Raw genomic sequence first — 20,920 nt, forward strand, 5'->3', positions numbered from 1 at the left:
AATATTAAAAACATCCAATATAATTACGAAAAATCATCAAAATTACTTCTCAATTTCATCTCCTACTGTATAATGCATCATTGTACATTTTATACATTTACATATGACATAAAAACAAAACATACAGTGTCTTTAAACTCCAACTTAATCGATTTTGTTTTTTAAAAAATAATGAAAAAAACACAAAATTAGAATTTAATGTTAAAAACTTTTAGTGAAGATTTTCTGGGCTTTTATGGCGACTATTGTCGCCGCTAAAGGTCTAGTTCTTTTGTAGTAAATCCTAGTTGACAACACTTAGGTGGAAGGTTAGTCCCACATGACTTGTCACGTCAATAAAGATTTGGTGTATTAACTCTCGAGGGTATTTGTGGTCTCTTAGGATAATAGTAGTGGCATTTTTTATCTCAAAATGTTACGAAGGATATAAATAATCTATTTCAAATAGTTTAGAAGCAATTTTAATCCTTTTGCGTAAATAAAATTACATTGAAGTTTCACATTAAACTTTTATAGTGGTTTAGGACTAATTTTAATAAAAGTTTTAGATAGAGAAGATGAGTTATGAAATTGAGATTGTTTAAAGGTGGGTCAACTGAGGAAATGAGTAAAATAAGTGAATTTTAAAGGAAATGAGTATTTAAAATTAAAGTGAGTTATTTGTTCTTAAATTGATATGTGTTCCTCCGTTAAAAATAGGGACATGTATATGTATCAAAGTATAATAAAAGGTGTATATTTCAATTGTACAAATGGTATATTTGACCATTTTTGGTACTTCCTATAGCAATCAGTACTTCCTATAGCAATCAGTGCGTCCCTATAGACGATTAAATGTAAGTTATACATAGTGGTGTGCTGGGGCTAATTAGACTAACATTGTTGTTATAAGAGGCGGAGTGTTGTCCAATAAAGACAAACACATGCAAAAGATGAATGTAGCTAGGGTAGATGAGGACGACTAGCTAGATATATATTGACATACTAAGAGAAATGATTATAAACGGAGTTTATATATGAAAAGGTGGAAGTGATTCCATGACACATAAGATGAAGACGCAACATTGAGATTGTTCGAAAATATGAGAAGGAAATATGTGAATGCGTTAGTAGGGAAGCGTAAGAAGTTGATTATAACAAAAGTTAGAAGAGGTAAAGATATAAGCCAAACAAGAACCGGAAGGAGGTTGTCACGACCCAAAAATGGGCGTGATGGCACTCGTCTTATCCCACCAAGACAAGTAAGCCTAAAACTCAACTATTACAATAAAAATGCGGAAAATTTACTATCAACTTATATTATACCCCAAAATCTGGTTGTCACGTGTACAAGCCTCTAAAGTATTACAATCGCATCAAAAGAAAATATAAGTCTCATATGATATTGTTTCTAGAGTAGAACAAAATCATAAACAAGAGTAAGGAGGGATGCTGAGATGACCAACAACTACCTCACAAAATCTCCAGGAAGCCTCGGAAAAGAAGAGAATATATCATAAAAGTCCGGGCTAGTAACCTACAAAAATTTGTAGAAGCAAGGGGTGAGTACCAAACCACACGGTACTCAGCAAGTAAAACTCTAAACACAAGCTAAGGGGATGAAATACGGGTACTCCTACCACCCCCAACCGAACCTCCACAACTACAACCTGCATAAACATCAACCCAACCTAACAACTCACAGTTTACATAGAACGTAACTCAACAAAAACATTTAGACAAATTACATATCCTCCACAACAACACTTTAACAAATTACATATCCTCCACAACAACACTTTAACAAATTATATATCCTCAACATCAACACTTAAACAAATTAGATATCCTCAATAGCAACACTTCCAAAAATTTACATATCCTCAATAACACACTTCAACAAATTACATATCCTCAACAACAACACTTCAACAAATTATATATCCTCAATAACAAGCTCAGTATTCAACAATCACAAGTTCCGCAAAAAGGCAATCACTAGATCAGCAAAACACAATATCAAGTTCACTAATGATAAGTATGTGCAATGTAATGGAATGCAATGTCAAGTATAATGATGCATGTCTGACCTAGTGATACACACCCGCTGTCTCTCAGTCCGGGACCCATGGGGGACATATCTGTCCATGCATCTGTCGCGGCGCACGACACGACCCTCGATAACAGTAACCATCGCGGCGCGCGATATGTCCCTCGAAATATAGTATCCATCGCGGCGCGCGATACGTCCCTCGAAATATAGTATCCATCGCGGCGCGCGATACGTCCCTCGAAATGGTACATCCTCTTTAAGTTATCATTCTTTCTCAATGCACATAACACTTTCACAACCATGTCTCAGAATAATGCAATGACATGTTCACACAAATAATGAGGAGATGACCATTTTCATAACATTGCACAGTTCACAACCACACAAACATGAAATCACATCAACAATGATTCAACAAGCCATCAAACTTTTCTCAACACATCACACATAAATAATTAATCACATCGCCTTTTGTTATCCCTTTTATTTCATCATTAGAATTAATCAATGTGGACAAGTCAACCCATCACCAATCCCGTTACTCCCAAACATATATCACAAGGAAATACACGCATTCCATACACTTAACAAGAGTTTAGAAATCCACTTGCCTCAAATAGTCGAACAATGACTCCAAAACTTGAGCCTTCCTCTTTTTGTTGACTTCCAAACCAATAAAATCTATTCAAATAAATAACCACGATATGATTTCGAAACTAACAACATTAATATTGCTATATCTCTAGCTTAGACCCAAAACTCATCCAAATTTATAATAAAATTTCTAAATCTTTATTCCAACCAATTGATCAAATCTCATATTTTCTGAATTTCAAGTTTAGGGTTAAATCTTAATTCTCCGAATAACATAATTATAATGATTTTTATATATCATAATGCACCCACTATTTAACACATATCTCAATATATCAAAACTTGAATCCTAATATGATAATCAAATGAAAATAATTAAAGCCGAAACTAACTGCCCAACACATCAATGGCGGACTACAAAACTATCTGCTGAAACCACTTATTTTCAATGTTCCAATTCATATTTATCGTTCCACTATTAATAATCCTAATCTTGGAGTAATCATTGTCCAATGATTAGGACTAATCATTGTCCAATGATTGAACCATAATACTTATACATATTTATAACCCTAAGTTCACATATTAGTATAAATTATACACGTTTTAACCTAAAAATCTATTCCTAGTTACACAAAAATTTAATAGAAAGGATAAGAATAATTACCTTGATATCTCGAGATAAAAATATCGTTGTTTCTCCTCCTTTTTCCTTTTCTTTTCTCCCTTTTTTTTTTCTTTTCTTTATCTGCGTATTTTTTTTTTGTTTCTGTTCGTTCTTTTTCTTCAACTTTAGCCGCTTGAGGCTTCTAACCTTTTAGGGCACTTTGCCCTTTTATTATTGTTATTATTATTATTTTATTTATTTACTTAATTTTCTTTTCTATTTATTTTTTTTCTTTTTTTTCCAATTATTATTAGCAACAAAATAATCCTTTATTAAATCAGAGAATCATATCAGTCACTCTTATAAGTCATAAATTATTTATCAAAACTATTAAAAAGATTAATATAAAATAATAGTTGGAATTTCTAAAACGACTAAGAGGGTCGTTACATTATCCACCACTAAAAATCATGTTTGTCCTCGAACATAAAATAGGAGAAGGAAGAATTATTGACGTTATCAAAAATCATGCATGATCTTCCAGAGTTGTTGTTCATCTCTCCATGAAAACTTATCTTTAACACCATTCTATCAAGACCAACTACCAAGAATTGAACTACAGAGAATTTGACAGATCTACATATCAGTAGTGATTGTCAAGCTACATACTAACCCATGAACCGAATCTAAACTGAAACCCCTTGAACCATAACACAATAATCATGACAAATCTGTTCTCACATAGCAAAGATAACGTTCTATTGTTACTAGCTACAACCAAAAGTGAACCTGAACCAATCATCACATACTCTTAGTGCACAAACTATCACACATCTTATAACGATTCCCTTTTCAGAACACAATCTTTTTACAAGTTTAAGTTATAAAAATCTAATCTTTAGACTTCGAGTATCCATCAAGGGAGAATCAAAACATACATAGTCCAAATAAGAACAAGATAAAGTAAGCACCCTACAAATGGTACACGCTAGGATGCAGAACCTTTTACAACACTGTCGGATAACCATAACTATTCAGCAAAGCTCTTTTGTAAGTTCCCATAAGCAAGGTTGTGCATATAAAAATAGTGATATATTTCTAATTTTTCAAACAACATCAAATATTTCATAACTGAAGTGAACAAGTCTAACCAAGGATCCTACCCTATCAAGAAGACATAAGAGGATCGGTACATCCGATCCACCACTAGGAATTCACCCATAGATGTAAAAAAAAACGTGGGCATATGCAATGAATCATACTCCAAATCATGTCCAAAATGAAATAGGTGGTCAACTTAAGAATATACGGAATCAAGGTCGAATAACACTAGATACTTTCTCCATAATTCGCATATCAATATTTTCATTCATCTGACTACATCCCTCAATTTATTTATTTATTTTTTTTTTAATTTTTTTTTCCACCCAAAATCAACCAGTCTGATCTCCATTACAATTTTACACATGTTGGATTTGCCAAACCCTGCATACTTCTCACAGTACTCCATCAAAGCCAACACCATTAATATTAACAAATATCATAACCACACCAACCATTTACCTTACTTTCACACAGTCATTAGTATCACATTCTCCTTAGCAAGCACATTGTAGTCTCCAGGACTTTGAACCATGGTTTCTTATCATTCCATTTAAGCGTCCCATAATAGATATAAGTAACACTTAATGTCAACTTCACCTAAACTTTCACATACCATTTTCAACCACCATCATTTACCTCATGCAATAACTCCAAGAAACCCTTGATCACTCCAATATTTATGTATACTATAATCTCATAACCTCTACTCATCATCATATGCCTATGTAACACATTATAACAATCTATTTTGTCTCATCAACAAAGTACTTTTAATCCTCCCAATCCTCATTAACAATGTAAAATTGTAGGTCCACACTATTTAACATCCATTTGTTACCTATCACATTCTGAACAATCTACCTCGACATAACCATATATAATCTTCCACACGTCATTTATTGTAACCCAACCAAAACTTAATATTTAGAAAAGTTAATAATAAACCCATAGTCACATCTCATAGTCATATCTAAACTCAAAGGCGAAATCACTACAACCATCACCTCCGAATACAGTGTTTGTACGAGAGGTCTTATTGTTCCTTTGCCTTTCTTAAAATCTTTCCATGATGAAACTTTCAAATAACTTTAACTCTTCAATACACCATAATCTTTTTTTTTTCCTTTTTGCTAACTCATTTACTAGTCTTATATTTTTGGCCAGCAATATGGGAAACCTTAGGTATAACAATCAAAAGTAACCAAATTTACTACTCAAATTTTAAGTCCTTCTATATGCTTCATACTCAATGTGATAAACCATTTCTTACCTTACCAATTCATTCCTTGACAAGATACACTATCAAAAATCTAAACTCACCACGTAAACTTGAAGTTTTGATCCCAACCATGTAATACAATCTCATTATCTTACAACATTAGCTCATACCATAAAAAAAATTGACTTAACGTATTTTAGCTTATCATTGATCGCCTATTCATTAACCCTATCATATCTTTTTCTGAAAATCTTATCATACTCCTTACCAACTGAAAACCATAAAAATAATACATATAATCACACTCGAGTTGAACATCTATATTTTATCCAATAGTTTTTATTTAAATTAATCAGTTGATCTGGTGACACTATATATTATCATAATCAGGGCAAAACAGATGAAATCACATATCTCTGAATTTAATTATCTACTCTTTCTGAAATCTTTGACTCTTATAATCTGAATAATATCCTTGTTCTCACCTCCTTCTAAAGGTTAAACTACAACCCACTAATTCATTCCATTCTGGCTCTAGCTCCTTTCAGTTCTATTCGAGTGACATCATAATTCCTCATAAAAATTACCATACAACCACACTACTTATTAAATAGAAACAACCATAACCTTAGGTACTCAAAATTCATCATTACCATAAAAAAATTATTTTAACCAACACCCGCATCATATAGTTGCATTTCAATCATAATGCGTCATAAAAAATCATCATGCTTAGTTCGTCATTTCCCTCACTAAGAATTTAGCCTCGCCATTAACATGACAATCCAAACCTAGTTATGCCAACCATCCAAGGTACTTACTCAATTTATATGCACTTTCTTGCTAAAATTCTCAATTACATTCACACAAGTTTACTTTGGAGACTTCCTTTACTTATAAGTTTATCATCCATATGTCCACTTCCATGGAGTTTACGATGAAATCAACACTCATTTACAATTCACAAAATACATTTCACCACCTGAACATATCAATATCATACCAAAGATCCACCACTAAAAGCTTCCTTATAAATAATGCTTAACATATCCATCCGTATTAACAAGCTAGTTGGTTTCTTAAATATGAATTCAACACCACATCTTACCATATGAGCATGTAATACAATATATAACTCCTTAAGTAGTTAGTATTTGCACTTAACATCAACGTATTCATTTTTCATATACCACTAGTACCACATTGTGAAGACTTTTAAATCCACCACTAGAACACATCATACCTATCGAGAAGGATCATATCCAAACAGGTCACACATTTCTACTCATCAAATAGATGTTAAGTATTATCATAGTTCCATATCTAGCCCAAGCTATATGAATCCTTTCATAGTTCAGGTCAATATCAAAAGTAGCACACTCCATAACTCCAACCAAGTAAGCATCGATACTACTATAGTAGAAATTCTAACCTTAATTGGTGCATCATTTTCTAAGAATTCCATTCATGTTATGATAACTTTACTGATTATAGTTTCCAAAGTTACAACTCAATTATCTAGTCATCCCTTTAATCACCCCACTTCCAATTGTTAACCACTCTAATATCGTATATACCACACAAGTACTAATCATTTTACAAGGATAACTAAACTTACATAGCCCCTTAATTTTTTTTAATATTCAAAATATAACCACAAATCCTTTTCATAAGTATATAACTTCCACTTTAATACCAGATCTAACATCAAACCAATACACGACATGCCAATGATTCACAAAAGGAACTACGCACGAGTCATCACATAAATGAGAGCGAATGGAGTGAAGCGATAAGAATCAAAATGGGACCAAGTACGCACAATAGAATCCAAGAAGTGAAGATATTTCCTAGAAGTCACTACAGCCTCTCGAAGATAGGTACAGACGTCTCCGTATCGATCATCGAGACTCTATTTACACTCGACTTGTACACACGTGAGACCTATGAACCTGGGGCTCTGATACCATTTTGTCACGACCCAAAAATGGGCGTGATGGCACTCGTCTTATCCCACCAAGACAAGTAAGCCTAAAACTCAACTATTACAATAAAAATGCGGAAAATTTACTATCAACTTATATTATACCCCAAAACCTGGTTGTCACGTGTACAAGCCTCTAAAGTATTACAATCGCATCAAAAGAAAATATAAGTCTCATATGATATTGTTTCTAGAGTAGAACAAAATCATAAACAAGAGTAAGGAGGGATGCTGAGATGACCAACAACTACCTCACAAAATCTCCAGGAAGCCTCGGAAAAGAAGAGAATATATCATAAAAGTCCGGGCTAGTAACCTACAAAAATTTGTAGAAGCAAGGGGTGAGTACCAAACCACACGGTACTCAGCAAGTAAAACTCTAAACACAAGCTAAGGGGATGAAATACGGGTACTCCTACCACCCCCAACCGAACCTCCACAACTACAACCTGCATAAACATCAACCCAACCTAACAACTCACAGTTTACATAGAACGTAACTCAACAAAAACATTTAGACAAATTACATATCCTCCACAACAACACTTTAACAAATTACATATCCTCCACAACAACACTTTAACAAATTATATATCCTCAACATCAACACTTAAACAAATTAGATATCCTCAATAGCAACACTTCCAAAAATTTACATATCCTCAATAACACACTTCAACAAATTACATATCCTCAACAACAACACTTCAACAAATTATATATCCTCAATAACAAGCTCAGTATTCAACAATCACAAGTTCCGCAAAAAGGCAATCACTAGATCAGCAAAACACAATATCAAGTTCACTAATGATAAGTATGTGCAATGTAATGGAATGCAATGTCAAGTATAATGATGCATGTCTGACCTAGTGATACACACCCGCTGTCTCTCAGTCCGGGACCCATGGGGGACATATCTGTCCATGCATCTGTCGCGGCGCACGACACGATCCTCGATAACAGTAACCATCGCAGCGCGCGATACGTCCCTCGAAATATAGTATCCATCGCGGCGCGCGATACGTCCCTCGAAATATAGTATCCATCGCGGCGCGCGATACGTCCCTCGAAATGGTACATCCTCTTTAAGTTATCATTCTTTCTCAATGCACATAACACTTTCACAACCATGTCTCAGAATAATGCAATGACATGTTCACACAAATAATGAGGAGATGACCATTTTCATAACATTGCACAGTTCACAACCACACAAACATGAAATCACATCAACAATGATTCAACAAGCCATCAAACTTTTCTCAACACATCACACATAAATAATTAATCACATCGCCTTTTGTTATCCCTTTTATTTCATCATTAGAATTAATCAATGTGGACAAGTCAACCCATCACCAATCCCGTTACTCCCAAACATATATCACAAGGAAATACACGCATTCCATACACTTAACAAGAGTTTAGAAATCCACTTGCCTCAAATAGTCGAACAATGACTCCAAAACTTGAGCCTTCCTCTTTTTGTTGACTTCCAAACCAATAAAATCTATTCAAATAAATAACCACGATATGATTTCGAAACTAACAACATTAATATTGCTATATCTCTAGCTTAGACCCAAAACTCATCCAAATTTATAATAAAATTTCTAAATCTTTATTCCAACCAATTGATCAAATCTCATATTTTCTGAATTTCAAGTTTAGGGTTAAATCTTAATTCTCCGAATAACATAATTATAATGATTTTTATATATCATAATGCACCCACTATTTAACACATATCTCAATATATCAAAACTTGAATCCTAATATGATAATCAAATGAAAATAATTAAAGCCGAAACTAACTGCCCAACACATCAATGGCGGACTACAAAACTATCTGCTGAAACCACTTATTTTCAATGTTCCAATTCATATTTATCGTTCCACTATTAATAATCCTAATCTTGGAGTAATCATTGTCCAATGATTAGGACTAATCATTGTCCAATGATTGAACCATAATACTTATACATATTTATAACCCTAAGTTCACATATTAGTATAAATTATACACGTTTTAACCTAAAAATCTATTCCTAGTTACACAAAAATTTAATAGAAAGGATAAGAATAATTACCTTGATATCTCGAGATAAAAATATCGTTGTTTCTCCTCCTTTTTCCTTTTCTTTTCTCCTTTTTTTTTCTTTTCTTTATCTGCGTATTTTTTTTTGTTTCTGTTCGTTCTTTTTCTTCAACTTTAGCCGCTTGAGGCTTCTAACCTTTTAGGGCACTTTGCCCTTTTATTATTGTTATTATTATTATTTTATTTATTTACTTAATTTTCTTTTCTATTTATTTTTTTTTTCTTTTTTTTTCCAATTATTATTAGCAACAAAATAATCCTTTATTAAATCAGAGAATCATATCAGTCACTCTTATAAGTCATAAATTATTTATCAAAACTATTAAAAAGATTAATATAAAATAATAGTTGGAATTTCTAAAACGACTAAGAGGGTCGTTACAGAGGTGAATAAATACAAAGTGATATAGTATCAACTTACAAAGGACCTCACCTTAAATAAAAAAATTTGAAAGTCGAAAATTAAAATAGAAAATTAACAGTAAATAGTTGAATGTTGTTACATTTTTCATAGCTAAGATAATATTTTGATAATTCATTGCTTATAGATCCCTAAAAAGAATAAGCTTCCATTTTTATTGTTTTACATTTTGTCAATAACTCATGTTTAATTTATACTGAAATAGAATAAAATAATACATATAAGAAAAATTTGAGAGTTTCACTTGTTTAATAAAATAAAATAATACATATAAGAAAAAATTGAGAGTTTTCACTTGTTTAATAAAATAAAATAATACATATAAGAAAAAATTGAGAGTTTTCACTCGTTAGAATATGTGTAACAAATTAAAATAGTAATGACAATTCCTTTAGACATAAATAAGTTTAATAATAATTTTATAAGTGCTTACTTTTCGAAACTGTTGGAAAGAATTCCTTATTAATTAAATTAATCGGCATAATTAAATTAAATTTTGATACAATGTTGATGTTAAGATATTTTGTCAAATGGAATTTTTTAAGGATTTATATTTTGTCCTAAATTGTTGTTGTAAGGATTTACTTCTTGTACAAAATTGATATTTTAAGGATTTATTTTTTGTCCTAATTTTTTTTAAGGATTTATTTCTTGTATTAAATTGTTCTTTTAAAGATTTATTTCTTGTCCTGAATTGTTTCTTTTAAGGATTCATATTTCATGCCTTGTCCTAAAGCCTGCAATTTAGAAAAATGTATATTGTTTTTATATCGTAGTATTTGATTATGTTGATTAATTTTATAGGATATTTGTTATCTTCCATCAACAATATGATATCATGTATTTTTTTTTCCCCATCAATATTAGGGACAATTAGGGGGAAATAACCTATTATTTTTACTTTTATTGTATTTTAAATTAAGATATTGTAATTCTCGGCCCACTTAATTTAGTAATCATTAGACCACAACAAAATTCTCAATATTTCTCTAATCATTAGACCACTTAATTGATCATTTGAGAATACAGCTTATCATATTTCTCTAAGGATAGCATGCATGCATGCATGTAGCAAGTCCAGCATTAAAATTAACATTTCTTGAACCCTAAACATCAAAAGAAACTCTTATAACACACACCAAAATGGACAATACATTCATAAATGGACGAGCTATAACTACCATCTTTAATATTGATCATCCTTATTAACTCCAGATCCATGCAAAACAATATTCACAAACTTTAAAATAGGGGAACTATAATTTCTTTATATTATTTCCTTACTATAACCTACATATTTTTCTTCCTCATGTGAAGTTTTATTCCTTTCTTCAATAATAAATATGTATTATTTGCTCCACATTTTCTCATTCAGCTTTTACTTTTTTTATACTATATATATAGTTTAATTTTTTTAATTTAACATTTATATTTTAATAATTCGAAAAGTCTAGATATTCAATTGGATTAGATATTTGTAAAAGCAAAGAGTATTTTGCAAAATGAAAACATTAAGGACTCCAAGAAATTATGGCCATAAGTTTTGGAGTTGTGCACTTTCAAAGGTACAAAACATATTATGCTGTTCACCTCAAGTTCTTTGGATATTTACTGGTTTTCTTGTTTTATTAGTTCAGAAAAATAGTGAATGCGATTATTTTTTGTGGGGATAAAGCATATGCTCATAAAAAAAAAAACGAAGTCGTTTTGCCTTATTTAGTTGGTTTTAATTATCCTAAAAAAATATAATAGAGTATGCCCGTATTTGAATGAACCGCAACATTTATTTTTTGAAAATTACTATAACTATTAGTATTACTATTAGTATTATTAGTTTATTACTACTTCTGCAAGCAAATAATAGAAAATTTTATTTTATGAAAACAAATGCTCAAGTTTTTCCATATTTTTATTATTGAAAAAAACAGTCATGATTTTATGTATTGAAAAAACTTCATAATGCATTTAAAATTGAGAAAGATATAAAAAGAATTGTAGAGCGCGGACTACTTTTAAAGTTGACGTAATATATTATTTTGGATGAAGTGAGTGAGGGTTAATGAGAATGACAGTGTTAAAGGATCACAGTTATAGTTAGCTAATAATGGGAAAACGTCCGTTTTGACGTATGTTTTTAGAGAGAATCCGTTTTGATGTTTAAGATTCATAAAGTGTCTATTTTGGTAGCTGATCATATTTATAATACAATTCAAAAAGTAACAATGTTCCAACAAAGTCCAAATAAAATTATTATGGACGGAATTGAACACAATGTTTTGAGCGGCAAATGCGCGAGATGAGATGTTTTATGTAGAGTAGGTTTAAACTTATTCAATCACAACAACAAAAATTAGAGATACAAAACAAGAGTACATACATAGCTCTATATTATAGAAGCTAAGTGATATTTTGCTCGATATTTTGTGCCTCCAATTCTTAATTAGACTAATTAGTATTAGTGAAGGTTCACCTCCTTATGTATCATCAAGTACCTACAATTTCTTAGAAATCCTATGCAACCAAATATCAATTGTAATAATGCAATTGCCGGCCACAATTATGAAATATAAGAGTCAAAATTAACCAGGTTTTTAAAACAAGACATATTTAATATTAATAACAATCTAAGAATTAAAAGGTTATGTAAGTCTTTTTATCACTTTTGATTAATAGGAAAATTGAGGATTTGGACTATGGATATATAGATTGTTGAAGGAAAATTACTGAATTCTAGATACAACATTATTAATATTATAAAGGTATTTTTTAATCAAAGGGGGGGAGGGGAAGAGGAGTATATTTGCACCAAAAATAATGAGTAATTGACAGTATTTTTAGATAAAAATGTTTGTGAGGTTTTTTGGGTAGGTTAGAGGTATTTTTGACCCTTTTTCGAAGCATAGTCGTTGCATGGAACTCTATGATCAAATTGAATCCACCTAGCAAAGCAAAAACAAAATGCTACAGGAAAGTAGGCAATAAAATCATATGATAATGAACAATTTAACATAGCATGTACGATGAACTGAAGAACTAGTTCCTCCACCAATCTCCTTTTCTTCTGTCTACATCAACAATTTCATCTGGATCTCTCTCTCTCTATATATATATAGTCATAAAAAGAGAATATACATACACTACTCTCCACTGTCTTCTTCAAGTTCCTCCACGGCAATAAGTGCTTCTTCACTGTCAAAGAATCCGATGTAGTCTAACGACCTGGAGAAACAGCAAAGCATATAATTCCTCTGGGCCTACTGCAATAAGATGTCAACAGGAATATGAGCATCCGAATTAAGTCCGAGATATATAGAGAGAGAATGAGAAAGACGAAAAATAAACTAACAATTATTTAATCCGGGGAATTCATGCAAACTTGGCCTCTCTAGAGTACTATCAACCACGTTCCTCGCCACTTCCATTGCCCCGTTCTGATATTCTGTAATTATTAAAGTCACCCACAGTTGATGTGAGTTAAAATCACACACAATTATTAGATTCCCTAACTCTAAAAAATAAACACTAAGATTTTTGCCTAGAACTAGACTTTCTCTAAATCACGTTAGTCGAACAAACAAGTATCCAACAACAAAAAGAGATTCCTACCAAAGACTTGACCTGATAAAAGAGTAACTCATGTATAGATTCTTCGCTTCTATTGTATTATGATCTGACATTAAATTCATATTGATGTCGAGATCTACAAGTCTCTCAAATACAACTTTCTATCCCTCTCTTCTTTTATCACCTTCAATCATCATGTTTTCGCACATACTGACCAATGCATGTGGAGGTCTATATAGGACATAGAAAGCCAGACTCTCATCTTATCATGTGTTTTTTTGGGTCAGATGTGATAATTCTAATCTCAATGACACCGTATGACTATATATCCACGCAATTTTTAGGAAATTTATCTTGTGGATACACATGGATTTACATTACTCGCAATCACTCCCATATAACATCTCTGATCTCGCTGCCATTGCATACAACTTGTATTTAAGCGTTCATGTATAACACAACTTTCTTAGCACTCCTCCGTTTCCACAATCCTCTTTTAGCTTGTGTCACATCTTCATCAATCATATCATTCTCCTCAAATATGAGAGCAAATATTTCCACTCTCTACATTTGGGCACCACTATCTCATCTAGTGATCTCATTCGAGTGATCTTATTATAACTTGCAGTGAACATAGTTTGTCAAATTTCTACTTTTTATAGGTAGTTTGTTTTATTTCTAATTAACCTAAATAAAAGGCTAAAACCAGAGTTCTTCGTCACAGTTCCAACTGTTCCAACCTCAGTTGACTTTCTCGCTAATTTCACCAATTAAAGAGTATCATCTAAAATAAGCATTCAGCATACTAATATCACTCTTTTGTACAGTTCATTTCTGACATTTATATATTTTATCTGAATTTGTGTCTTCTATATTCCCACCAAACCCGCATTCTCAACCTATAAATTTCAATCAATATTTTTAACAAAAAAATGAACTCCTAACAGGTATAAATCCAAATCAGTTCTGTCGCCCTTGTAAAATCTCAAATTTCATATACCATGTAACAATACAAAGAAGTTGTCCATTTATATGAAACATCACAAATAATATGCATCACAAAAATATTAAGTGTATTGCTCCTTATAGGCTAGTTTTGCATTAAAATACTAGACTTAAGTAACATTTGTAAAATATTGTAAGAGGATTTATTTGCTCCTAAATCAAGAGATCATTCCCTCCAAACCTAAGGGTATATTTAAAGTTACAAGGATATCAAATTGGGAAATATATAGAATGATATTACCTGTTTCGTCAGCTTCGTCCTGATCTTGTTCTCTGCATGCGCAAAAGATACTTTGTCAGAAGTGATAGACGCAAGGCAGAAAAATACCCATAATAATCAGAGTAAAAATCTCGAGCCACTCACAAGTTTATCTTTTATCCAACCTAATTAGAAAGGCTTAGACTATTTTTTGGCAACTGAAATATGAATCTAAGTAATATTTCTTTTTCCTTTGGTGACTTGTAGGACAAGAAACAATGAGTAATAATGAGACAATGAGATGCATATCATCATATCAGCTGAATCAGGAGGTGTGAGATTCTCCAGCCAAGTGAAAATCCATAGATATATGTCCATACTTACTGGTTTGATTGTGGCTGATCAAGGTAAGGAAATAGCCCTTGTTGTACCAGATATTCCTAAAAGGAAAAAGAACGATTGTAAAAAAATAGAAAGGAATGATGGAAGAACATACCCGAAGAATTATGCACACATCATGCTCTATGTCCAAAAACATATGAATAAAATCACGCGTCTTTTTGTTGAAGGTGAACAAAACGCAATTTATTTTTAAAAAAAAAACAATTATTTCCAGACACATATCAAAAGGATTCTCTTTTAAACCCTTGGTACCTCCAAATGGGCAACATAATGACTTTTAAATTATATAGATGAAAAATGTTCAATCCGAAATGTCTTATATTGTGATCAGAAAACATGTCTGTGATACTTAACAGTAATCTGACATAAAAACATACATCATGTTCAAGAGAAATAAATAGACATATTAATATTCTAATATTTAATGAAATGATGATGAAAACAGTTTCAATGAACAATAAAGTCTGTAGACATATAAATAATAAAATCTGAAGTATAGTTCTGTATTGAAATAATAAAATCTGAAGGACAATGTCTATCATGTCATACTTGACACTAAAATCTGTAAAGTTCATTTTTGATAAAATAACATTGTCGGAGCTTAGCTTATTTAGATTAGTAAGAAAATGAATCTAAAAAAGTAATTGCAAGGGTTGAAAGTAGTTCAATGGTGTCCAATAAGAGAAACGAATAACAAATAGACAATATTTTTTTGTTTGATTTTTTCTGTTGCTATTTTCCCCTTGTCACGGCCTTTTCGATTCAGACAAGACTCCTTGCGGCACTTGACGGTTTGCTCACGATTCTTTCACGTATCTCGCAAACTCAAGTAAGCCTCTCACAATTTTGGATCGCTAAGAGAAATAAGAAAGAGATACAAAGGCAGATTTTGGAAGAAAGACTTGTATTCATATGTTGGTGGATGTATTACAAATACAATGACTACCTATTTATACTACTCTAAACACAAAGAGTAAATAAATGCTACACTATATACAAGCCCCTAAGTCCATGCCCTCAAGACATGCTTCTAAGTCTTCCAAAAAGGACTCCTAGCTGCTCCCTAGTCTGCCCCACGTTCCAGAGGCCCTGCACAAGCCTCCCCAAGGCTGGAACCTGCCACCTCCCCACATGCTGTAACTGCTGAAACGGCCGTAACTGATGAAACGGCTGTAACTGCTGAAACTGCCTGTAACGGCTGAAACGCCTGACTCTTTGTCTGCTGCCTGCTTGGACGCCTGCCCCTCTGCCTGCTGGCCGTTTTGGGTTGTCTATCCCCTTGCACAGGCTGCTGGCTGCCTAAACGGGTCGCGATCTGCCTGGGTATCAGGCGGGTCGTGACAGTAGACACATAAATAATAAAATCTGCAGTATAGTTCTGTATTGAAATAATAAAATCTGAAGGACAATGTCTATCATGTCATACTTGACACTAAAATCTGTAAAGTTTATTTTTGATAAATTAACATTGTCGGAGCTTAGCTTATTTAGATTAGTAAGAAAATGTATCTAAAAAAGTAATTGCAAGGGTTGAAAGTAGTTCAATGGTGTCCAATAAGAGAAACGAATAACAAATAGACAATATTTTTTTGTTTGATTTTTTCTGTTGCTATTTTCCCCTTTGTTTTTCATAGTAAATGTTTTTATTCTTTTTCCTTACTGATGCCCAACATTAATATTTAGTGTCATTTCAGTAATCAGTACGACCACTAATGAGAATGGTTACACTAAGCCACTAAGACCGCATCTACATTTTCAACACATAGAGACACTACATTTATAAACTCAATTGATTAGCCTGTGACCTCTTAGTGCATCTTTGACAATCTCTCTAAAACAAACCGACTCTGACAAACAGCCCCCCTGTAGTGGGAACAGCAACCCTGGGAGCATCCTGATTAGCATTTGGATTTACAACATTGGTTGCACTAGCAGAAGCAGCTGCGGCAGAACCTCGAATAAGATGAACTGTGTGGTCTGCCTCCAGACCTGATCGCCACAAATATTAAAATTGAATTTACTATGATTCTTATTCTGACAGCTAATAACAAGCAACAAGAGAGCAGATAAAATAGAAGCTCCATGCATCTTGATAGTATAAGATTCCAAAGCTCAATGCAGAATGTTATGTGGTTATAAGTAATCAATCATGAATCAGATCAACATAATTGGCATTAAGTAGCATCATGTTAAAGACAAGAGAATACATGCTAAATCAAATCTACGTAGTAAAATGGAAACTGAACTGCAACAAATATGCAGATTCCCTGCTATTGCAGATCCACGTACACAGCTTCATACTCTAATAAAAGCAAAATAAACCCCAATACCACTGCATCATTCCTCTATATTACTTTTTTCCACTTATTGACCTTTACCTATTTCTTATCCCAAGACAAAACATGCCAGATTAGGGAGCATATTGTAACAAATAAGCAAGACTTTAAATCTATTAGAATCAAAATTTGGTCCTAATGCATTAACACACAACTTATCGATTATTTCCATCTATTCTGGAAAGAACACAAACAAAGAGGTTAAATTTGCACACAGAGATTAAATTTGCACTTCTAAATCGAGAAATTAAGGAATATTTTGTCAACGTAATCCTACCTATCATGATGGAGCGAATGAGCTCATGACGTCAAGTATTGTATGTAGGAGTCGAATGTAAGCTTTCAAAAATTACTACTCCCTTCAATTGCAGGATATCTCCTTCACAACCGTCAAAGAAGATACTTCTACATTCTAAGAATATCCACAATCTCAACACCCACTAATAGTTCCAATGAATTATTTTCTAAAACCAGATTCTCCTCCATTTCAGGAAACAACTTCTATATGCATTATTTCTTTTTCTTGTTAAAACAGTTCTCAATGCATTATTTTCCACAATGAACAAATAATTCAAATTACTCCTCAGAACAGGAAAATGCATTAGCATACAATCCCAAGCAAACCGAAGTACATTTCTCTACATTCAGTAGTTAAAGCCCAAAAAAAATATGAACTTTCAGATATTTAACAAGCACCTCTATATAACATACAAGTTACAAAAAATACAAATGTTCTTTTAAATAATTATTTTTTAACAATGTTTACAACATTAATATCACAAACCCTAACAAGTTCGTAATTGAGGTACATTTGATTGATTGATCAGCAACATGAGTAATAAAAAGTAAACACAAATAATTCAGCATTACTAATAGAGTAGCAAAAAAATATTTAGATAAGAGAAATTAATTATTACCACAGCTTTTTAGGGTTTGATCATCCTTTAAGATCCGGCCGTTATAGATAACTTTCTGCTCCTCAGCAGGGATATCAGTCGGCTGGGAAAGGATGGACTTGAATAATCCGATGGTGGAATCAATGCTGACTTGAACAGATAACTTGAAGTCGTTGACACATCGGATGTTTATGGTGACCGTTTCACCACCGCCGGCGATGTCGCCGGAATCGTCTTTCACCGTTTGATAAGTATCACCTCTGTCCATACTGAAATTGCGTCTCCTCAGCAACAAGTATGAAAAATGTGGATTGAATCGGTGAGAATGAGAGTAGAAGAAATTGAAGAGGTAGCTTAGCTCAGTGCATTTCACACTTAGACGGAAAGAGCCAAAAGAGTGAAGTAACTGAAATTGTTTTGGTGTTTATATAAGAACAAAAACATTACACTACTTCCATGTGTTCATTTCATATGTCATATTTGTTTATTTATTTTAGTTCACTCACTTGATTAAAGTAATTTTAATTTATTTATCTCTTTCTTTAAATCTTTCTATGAGGGTCGATTATTTTTTAAGGTGATTTTTTTGTAATGGACTGATTTTCTTCAAAAAGTAATATTTTTTTATATTATTTATTTTCGTATAATAACATTCTACCTATAACATAAAATAGAATTCATTATAACAATATATTTTTTGTAAAATCACAGGTTGGAATGATTTGGTATTTCATTAAAAATAATTAAACCTAATATGATGATTTATCAAAATTATAAACCAAAATACACTAAGATAAAATTGATTCTTCTATTTCAATTTTAATTAATTAGTTCTTTCGATTTTCTTAAAATTACACAATGATTGAAAAAGAGATCAAATATATTTTTACTTTTACCTAGGTCATAGGTTTGGAACTTGTAAATTATAAATGTTAACTAAATGTGTAGTTCACTACTCGAGGCTAGAAAGGCAGAATCTTTTCTACCTATTGCATATAAATAGGCTGAGATGACGAAGTGGATGCGCCTTGATTTCCTCAAATTCCTTACTTAATGTCGCAATGGAGTCTTCACCCCTGCCTTTAGAAGAGAAAGTCATCATATTGTATTTGATTTTCATGTGTTTAGCTAACCATCTTCATATTAAGCGGTTAATTTTACATGAGTACAAAATATTTTTATTGAAATATCAATATAGTCAGTCTGATAAGATTCAAGCCTATAGTTATTTGGATACAAATTAAAATATTTATAAAGTAAATTGTTAAAATTTTCGACCTGATGTAACTGTGACTTCTGTTCGACTACAAAATAAAAAAATTCATAAATTTTACAAATTCAAATCAAATAATATATCTAAACATTGAAAAGTATAAACTAATTTAAAATATATTAGCAACGAAGATAACAATAAAGAAAATTATGCATAGAAAGAATAAAATTATGGAAAAATTACATATATATACACACATTTTGTTTTCATAATTTTCATTATTCCCTACTATTTTGAAAAAAATTCAAAATCCCTTATTTTGAGCACAACAATTTCTGGATACACAATTCTCACTCCCCATATCCTCCATGTTTATCACATTCTAATTTCACTCCACAAATCTCTCTCATTTTTTATTATTGTGATCTTTTCAATTAATTTCTCCATTATGTTTATCACTTCATCCTAATTTGAATTTAAAAGATTTAACTCTCCAGAAAATTAATTTTAAATTGTTTTATTATCTTAACTTTGTTGTTTTTTTTCATCGTTTTTTCCATTTTATTCTGATTTTTTTAAAAATTTGTCCATGGTACTTATTTTTCATCTATAAATTTTTGATAAATATATAAAAATTCTTTTAGTATTGAGATTGCTCAATATATTGAAAATTGTACTTAATATTTAATCACTACAATATTTTTTTAAACACGTATTATCTTTATAACTTAATTCTTTTTTGTTGTGATACATTAATAACTACACTTTATCATATTTACACATAACACTTTGCGATAACTCTATATCAGATACATTATTATCAAACATATAATCATACATTATATAAATAATGTATTTGAAACATAATAGTTTGTATCAAATTCTTAAAATTTTATATCATTTTACCATGTGAACAAATTATTACCAATTAGAAATATAGATAAAACTGAAAATTGTAACATTTCAACTTATTGTATCAGAAATTAATAAGCTAACAATACTTTGTAATGTTGTAACAATGAAAAATTTATAAATTGAACTATTACAATTGAAAATTATTAATCTGAAACATCACAATATTCTAAATAAAAACTTCCTCAACTATATTTCGAAAAAGAAAGTACAAGTTCTTCGATTGTGATCTTCTTATTTACAATATCCACAACACTTTGTGTTTGTGGTTAGCTTTTCATCTGAATTTTTCTTTCTTCTTTTTCTTGGTCGTCCAGACATCCTTTTACAT

General features: G+C 31.7%; 1 protein-coding gene and 3 long non-coding RNA genes across 4 annotated transcripts; all 4 read right to left on the bottom strand.

Moving 5' to 3' along the window:
* Positions 1-1,277: 1,277 nt before the first annotated feature.
* LOC138341719 (uncharacterized) lies at positions 1,278-8,483 on the bottom strand. Its single transcript, XR_011214589.1, has 2 exons — positions 7,792-8,483; positions 1,278-1,516 (listed from the first exon to the last, which is right to left on the bottom strand). It is a non-coding gene; the product is annotated as an uncharacterized lncRNA (long non-coding RNA).
* LOC138341717 (uncharacterized) lies at positions 2,514-3,766 on the bottom strand. The gene is made up of 2 exons (XR_011214587.1): positions 3,294-3,766; positions 2,514-2,713 (listed from the first exon to the last, which is right to left on the bottom strand). It is a non-coding gene; the product is annotated as an uncharacterized lncRNA (long non-coding RNA).
* A 370-nt stretch (positions 8,484-8,853) lies between the features above and the next one.
* Positions 8,854-10,051, bottom strand: LOC138341718 (uncharacterized). Its single transcript, XR_011214588.1, has 2 exons — positions 9,634-10,051; positions 8,854-9,053 (listed from the first exon to the last, which is right to left on the bottom strand). It is a non-coding gene; the product is annotated as an uncharacterized lncRNA (long non-coding RNA).
* Positions 10,052-16,815: 6,764 nt separating this feature from the next.
* On the bottom strand, positions 16,816-18,900 carry LOC138342304 (ubiquitin domain-containing protein DSK2b-like). The gene is made up of 2 exons (XM_069294640.1): positions 18,486-18,900; positions 16,816-17,221 (listed from the first exon to the last, which is right to left on the bottom strand). Exons 1-2 carry the CDS (start codon positions 18,730-18,732, stop codon positions 17,064-17,066), a joined length of 405 nt encoding a protein of 134 aa, XP_069150741.1. The 5' UTR covers positions 18,733-18,900; the 3' UTR covers positions 16,816-17,063.
* Between the last annotated feature and the right edge of the window lie 2,020 nt (positions 18,901-20,920).

The sequence above is a fragment of the Solanum lycopersicum genome, chromosome 2, assembly GCF_036512215.1.
Source record: "Solanum lycopersicum chromosome 2, SLM_r2.1".
Classification (NCBI taxonomy): Eukaryota; Viridiplantae; Streptophyta; class Magnoliopsida; order Solanales; family Solanaceae; genus Solanum; species Solanum lycopersicum.

Excerpts from the sequence above, each read along its gene's own strand:
- LOC138342304 (XM_069294640.1), bottom strand. The coding sequence starts at position 18,732 with ATGGACAGAGGTGATACTTATCAAACGGTGAAAGACGATTCCGGCGAC. Across the intron at positions 17,222-18,485 it reads TCAAACCCTAAAAAGCTGTG|GTCTGGAGGCAGACCACACA; the intron begins GTAATAATTAAT and ends TGTGGCGATCAG.